This window comes from Xyrauchen texanus, chromosome 7 (assembly GCF_025860055.1).
Source record: "Xyrauchen texanus isolate HMW12.3.18 chromosome 7, RBS_HiC_50CHRs, whole genome shotgun sequence".
NCBI classification, from domain to species: Eukaryota; Metazoa; Chordata; class Actinopteri; order Cypriniformes; family Catostomidae; genus Xyrauchen; species Xyrauchen texanus.
In genome coordinates, this window is record NC_068282.1 from 13,251,263 (window position 1) to 13,258,340 (window position 7,078).

The 7,078-nt window shown below is 35.3% G+C and overlaps 1 protein-coding gene across 1 annotated transcript in view; it reads left to right on the top strand.

Moving 5' to 3' along the window:
• Positions 1-6,685, top strand: part of LOC127646204 (testis-expressed protein 264-like) — a 101,550-nt gene extending 94,865 nt beyond the window's left edge. The window contains exon 4 of the mRNA XM_052129703.1: positions 5,385-6,685. Coding sequence (XP_051985663.1) covers positions 5,385-5,704 — 320 coding nt within the window. The 3' untranslated portion in view covers positions 5,705-6,685. The remainder of the gene's footprint in view (positions 1-5,384) is intronic.
• Positions 6,686-7,078: the final 393 nt, after the last annotated feature.

Consider the following 7,078-nt stretch of genomic DNA (forward strand, 5'->3'; position numbering starts at 1 on the left):
AGATATATGCCAGTCTTTAGTGCTCTTCTACATCATTTGATCATAATTTAATGAATTAATATTGCAATGATTGATAAAGTGCACAAACAATTTTTTTTTAAATAAAATTCAGTTCATAGCATGCTTTCCGGGGGCAGAAATATTGCAATGTTCATTTGGAAGAAAAATAAAATAGGATATATGCCAGGCTGTAGCGCTCTTCTACATCATTTGATCATAATTTAATGAATTACTATTGCCATTATCGATAAAGTGCACAAAATATACATTTTTTTCCTAAAATTCAGTTCATAGCATGCTTTCCGGGGGCAGTAACAGCTCAATGTTAATTGCGCTGAGCAAACAGCACAGAGTTTGGTGAATAAAGTGCAATTTATAATGAGCCTATTTTACTTCGAAAGGAGGTGTGTTTGTGTGGAAAGGAATGACAATGATTTTATTTAAATACTCAAGATGCAAATAACGCTTTTTGAGCACTGATTTCAACTGTTTAAACTACATTGCTGGTGGTTATGAATAAGACGTAGGTTTTTTGTGCTAAAATACCATGCGCAAATGTGGTGCATCTATTCAGTAAATTCGCACCAGTAAATTTTACAGTCTTTCTATGAAAAATGTCTGTATACAATATACAGTCCTACTGGGACTTATTTAACATACAACAATGATAAACCATGGTTTACAGCAAAACTCAGGCAGCTTTGTAAGGCCAACAAGGATGTTTACAGAAGTGGTGATAACATTTTGTATAATCAGGCCAAAAACAGACTGACAAAGGTGATCAGAGTGGCTAAAAGGAGCTATTCTGAAAAGCAGAAAAAACTGTTTTCAGTTAACGACCCTGCATCAGTGTGGAGAGGCCTGAAAGAATTTACCAACTACAAGACACCATCCCCAACACTGTAGGGAATCAACAATTGGTTGACGACCTAAATTTTGTTTTACTATAGATTTGAAAAGCCTGCACATAACCATATCTTTATATAAAACATTCAAACAACATTATTGCTCTATTGTATATTTCTATTTTTTCATCTGTTACAGTATATCTTATTTCTTATGTCACTATATGTGTATATGTTTAAATGTATATATTTGTATGTATGTATATACTGTTGCATTTGCACTGGAAGCTTCTGTCTCCATGACAAATTCTGAGATCATTCTATGCTAAAAGATTGTTTTGTCAACTTATATGTGTGCACTACTATTTATAGACATATAAAGCCACAAAACTCATATTTAGAATATAAGTATCTGCTTTAATTAGTTTTGTCTTTTAGTGTACATGATGAGCTCAGATCATTACAAACTTCATTATACTTTTGTGCCCACTGTCATATATCCTTATATCTGTATCTCACCTAATGTTCTCTCTCTCTCTCTCTCTCTCTCTCTCTCTCTCTCTCTCTCTAACCCTCACTCTCTGTCTTAGCTATAATTAATCCTGTCCTCTTTTAAAATCCCTATCGTCTGAAACATTTTACTGAACAAAAATACTGAAGCTCGGCTAACATTCCCACTGGACCCAATTTAGAGACTAATTCAGGCAAATGTGATTTTAAAAGGCTTTCCAAGGAAAGATATGCTTCAGCTTTGTTGGAGCACCATTTGGAGTGGCTGAAAGTAACTCAGGTTTTCCCAAACTGAAAGTTCTCCCTCACACTGTATATTAAATAGAAAACCTGTTATTGCCAAAACAATGTTTCTTGATTGTTCGACAATATACAGTGGTGAAATTCTTTTATTAATCTGCATTTAATTTAACATTTTAGTTTAATAAGTAGGACAAAAAAACTCTTATAGTTAACTATTGTTTACTATACTCTTCATTCTGCTAATTAATCAATAGGTGCATATACTTTCTTCTTCATAGACAGTGTGTTCAATGAAAACATGAAAAGATCTTCATCGCTTTTTCTGTTCTCACCATCCTATTAATTATTATACACATATTATGGTACATTGTCAAAGTGTCTCATTTTCCATGTCTAATCCCTTCTGTCTATCTCTCATGGTGGCACACTCTGTGTCTTGGGCAGGCCAGGATCTGTCTTGAGTTGAAACCGATAATGACAGTACGACGAGTTATTAAGGCCAGGAAAGTGATTAGGAAAAGGGAGTAGAACTGGTGAATTAGGGACATTCTCACAACATTACATTGTTGTCTCAAGGGACCATTCTCCGATGTGACAATTATCTTTTAGAGGGTGTCGTCCAAGCTGTGAACAGAGCTAATTTTAGTGGCATGGCACTCAAGAGCACCAAGGGTACACTGTGCACAAAGTAAAGGACAAGTACAGGCAAATTCACCAGGACTGAAAAGCCCAGTCTAATCTTAGCGGTGCCCTTTTGGGTTGTTAAAAGGTTTCTCACATACTATGGCTGAGAGGTTATAATTAGCTGTGGTGATTCGGACTTGGTTGGGAGGAAGCTGCTGCCTAACAAGTAGCTTTTAGAGGAAAGGTTTGGGTAACAGTCTATGATTTTGAAGTAGCAACTGCACGTTGACTTTAACTACTCTGACATAAGTCTGCATTTAAGCAATACAGCACTAGAGGTCATGTTACATTTTGTTACGGCTTAAGGATATTGTTAGACACGAGAAGAGTGCATGCAGCCACTTTATTGTGACTATATTCACAATATACTGTAGCTTGGTCTCAAGTGTCGTATATGTTTTTATAAAGCAGTAACTAGTGAATACAAATCTTAAGGACACGGTTTTTCATTTTATTAAGCAAATTCATTTAGTGCCATCCTTACACTAAAGGATGTAGTCCCTGACAGGTTGGGAGCTGTGAACTGGTTCCATTTTTAAAGAAATACTGGAACCGAGTGATATTCATAACTTTTGTTAACAATTCTCAAATGTGCGTTATTCTGCTGATGTGGATGCAACACTGTGCTAAAATACTCTGACAGTGTTTCCTGTGCTATCATTCAGCGGCACTGCAACACCACTGCTTAATCAGCAGTGAGAAACATACAGTTTGGCCAGTGTAGTCCAATTCCTGAACAAATGACTCTTATGAGTCAGCTCTTTTGAATCTGCATTGCATAACATACATGCAAACATGCAACACGACCAATGTATTCAAATTACATTACATATGACTCTTATGAGTCCGTTCTTTTGAATCTGCAACGTGAAACATGCAACACAACCATTGTAATCCAATTCAAGAACAAATGACTCTTATGAGTCCGTTCTTTTGAATCTATAGCATGAAACATACAACATAACCAGTGTAGTCCAAATCCAGAACAAAGGATTCTTATGAGCTGGTACTTTTGAATCTACAGCTCAAAACACAGTGCTTCCTACTTGATGAATTACTCTTACTCTTTTTAGTGAACCAAAAACGTATTGACTTCCAAGACAATAATTTTGTCATGTCGGAGTCGAAATTAGCTAAGAACTGTTTTATGTGTACTTATGGTTTCTGCTACTTAAATCATAGTAATTACAGGATGGTTGTTTATAATGATAATGTGTTCTTTATGAACACATCATGAGCTATTGATACAGTACTTTATAAAAATGAATGATTTAATAACATAAATTAAAACTTTACATATTATATTACATAATCAGAGAGGTAAAGTAGAAAAATCAATGTGTTTCCAAATGAAAACGTATTAGCGTGGACATGGCCTCAGACTGCATTGCATGAAACAATTTTGGGAATAAGCTGGACTGATTCATGATCCAGTATCCATACATATTTTGTGGTTTGCATACACTATCTGTGTAACCTTCTACCTTGATCAAAGGTTTATTCAGGCTTGTTGGGGATTATTTATTACATCTGAATGACATTCAGGCATGTTTAAGGGGTGAGAAAATTTAAGGTGTGTTGTGGCACCTGATGGGGTTTGAAAAGGTCTTCCTATCTCTACTCCTCTCTTCTACCGGTGTGGATCCCCACAATGAGCAGAGAGCTGGAGCCTAATTGGGGTGTCATCTAATATGTTGAGATGGGCTAAATGAGACTGGGATCAGTTCTCTCCATCTAAAACAATACTGGCAGGGAGGGAGCAGAGGGCAAATTCACTGTCATCTTAAAAGAAATTAGGCCACATGAAATGATTGCCTAGTTCTATTCTAGTTTTAAAAAAGAGTGACACGTGATGTCCTTTCTCTTTTTCTCTTTCACTCTCATCCATGCCAATCCTCATTATGATTTAGTAATTTATTTGTTAATTTTGAAGCATTTGATTGCAGTCATGACCCTATTAAATTATGCCTTGCTAAAATATCATAACCCCTTGCCAAAAGGTTAAACTGGAGTGCAACTTCATTATAGTTCTGTCCATTTTTGTCTTTTCTGTCATACAAGTTATCCTACATCCCTGTTTTGACGTGTTGTGCATTATGAGATTCTATTCTGCTCACTACAATCGTACTGAGTGGTTATCCGAGTTACCATCGTTTTCTGTCAGTTAAAACCAGTCTGGCCATTCTCCATTGACCTCACTCATCAACAAGACATTTCTGTCTGCAGATCTGCTGCTCACTTGATGTTTTTTGTTTTTGGCACCATTCTGAGTAAATTCTAGACACTGTTGTGCATGAAAATTCCAGGAAATCAGCAGTTACAGAAATACTCAAACCAGCCCATCTTGCACCAACAATCATGCCACAGTCTAAATCATTGAGATCATATTTTTTTTCCCATTCTGATGGTTGATGTGAACATTAACTGAAGCTCCTAACACCTATCTGCATGATTGTATGCATTGCACTGCTGCCACACGATTGTCTGATTAGATAATCACATGAATAATAGGTGTACAGGTGTTCCTAGCATTCTTTTAGGAATTTATTTTTTTCTTCCCTGAACAATCACAGTTCCCAGAGTCTCACCTATAATTCTGAGTTAAATGTTTGAAATCTCTTTGAAAGCATTTTTAATTTGGCACAAATGCAGCCTCAGGGAGTTGTTTTAGCTCACATTTAGCTTTTTGGCAATTATAACTCACCTGGTGTGTGTCTCGATAACAGCACAGCTTCTTGCAATTATACTGCTGTTTGTAAATGACTATAACCATCTGATGCTGAGACATGCCATTAAAGGATCCCCAAAGGCTATCAACTAACAGCAGGACTTTAAGCTGGCATTAAATATTTTTTAATTATATATTCTTTCCATTTCCTAAATGTCTCTGAAGTTTCTTATTATCTATTAATTATTAAAATGTATGTTCACTCAGAATTGTTCGTAATGTATAGAGGGATCTACAGGAGTAGTGGAAAAAAGACAGTCTCTTTAATTTGTGCACAATAAGTCAACATGTCATGTCATCATGCACTCTGTCCATTATCTTTTTATCATAAGAGAAGTGGTAATTGATTAAAATGTATTGTTTATTTGTTCCAGGTAAAGAATTTAGGCCTGAGTCAAGCTCTGTGATCAAGGAGGTGGTTGAAGAGAGCAGGAATGTGGTGGAAGCCTCAGCCCCATTGCTGGAATGCTCTCAGCAAACACTGGGTGAAGAAGAGGATCAAAGTGAGGATGGGGACCAGGGAGGCAAGGGATCGAGTGAGTCTGTAGGCAGTGGCTCTTCCTTTGAAGAGCTGGACATGGAAATAGAAGAGGAGAAGGAGGAGGAAAAGAATGAAGACCTGGAAGAAGAGGAGGAAGATCATAATGGACAGGAGAAGCTAGAGGAAGAAACAGTTGGGAACAGAGAGGAGTGAGGGATTAGTGAATTAGAGGGAATGTGGGCGAATGATGAGTGTTTGTGTATGCATGTGCACATATTTGAGTGTAGATGAATACAGTATGTGAGAGGAAAAGAGTTTGTATTTGTCTTTGAAATCATCAAAGGCTTTGTTTTATTTTTGAATGAGTCTTTCTGAATGTTGAAATTAGCATCCCTAAATACGTGGAAAGTTTCTTCCCTGTTATCACAGCAAGCAATTATTCATTTCATAACCTTTTATTAAAGACCCAATGAAATGCACATTATTCTTTCACTTTGTATTTATGTCTGTAAAAAAAAAATGATATGTTGCGTTCTCTATTGTCTTTCGTTCACACAGTAATCATGGACTACATTTAGCCAGAAAGTAAATAATGTGCATTCTGAAAATGAGGTAACACCATTAGCCATTAACACTAGTTAACAGCTTAATCAAACCTTTTTCATAAACATGTTCAACAGATGATATATTCAATTTTGTTTGATTTAAAACAGGAATGATTAATTTCAAGTGTTTTATTGATTCTGTTGTATTCAAATGAATCTGAAAAGTGTGGAATAGCAGGGGAATGCAGCGGGTATTTTGTTTTTTGCAATTCAAGTGTCGTGTACCATTTTTGTCTTCCCTGCATGCAATTGAAAGACTATGTATTGGTTGTTTGGAAAAGGTTAGTTGAACAAACAGAGAGATTTAGTATATGAAAAATATTCTAATATAACTATATATGTTTCTTTTCCTTTACTATGTATTTTTCTATATACATTTTTCAGTAATTACTTCTCACATCACACCTAAGAGAAACATAAAGATATGTTTGGTTTTGAGGAATATTTTTTGAAATTGTCATCTTATGTGTCAGAATGTATTATGCTGTTATGTATTCTTTTGATACTAACAGGTAATGTCCCTGAAACACACTGTTGATCAGGCTTTTTACAATGTAATTCTGCATTCTTAAAGTATAAAGTATGTGTAAGGCAAATGTGTTCTTGTGTGTTTGCTTTATCAGTGCTATTTGCTATTACACCTGGTTTACTAAAGCAAACTTTTCTTTGAGGAAAAGAAGTACAATTTTAACTTTGCTCCCAAAAATACAAATACATACAACCAAACGCTGAACCGCAGAACCAATAATGACATTTTTATTTATTTTTTTGGTAACACTTTACAATAAGGTTCTCTTAGTTAATGCGTTAGGTATCATAAACTAAAAATTAACAATTAACTTTTACAGCATTTATTAATTATTAATGTTAATTTATCAAAATATTATTATGAATTGTTTCTTCATGTTGTTGTTTGGTTCATAATGCATAAAAAGTATATTCAGGGTTCAGTACAATTTAAAGGGATGGTTCACCCAAAAAT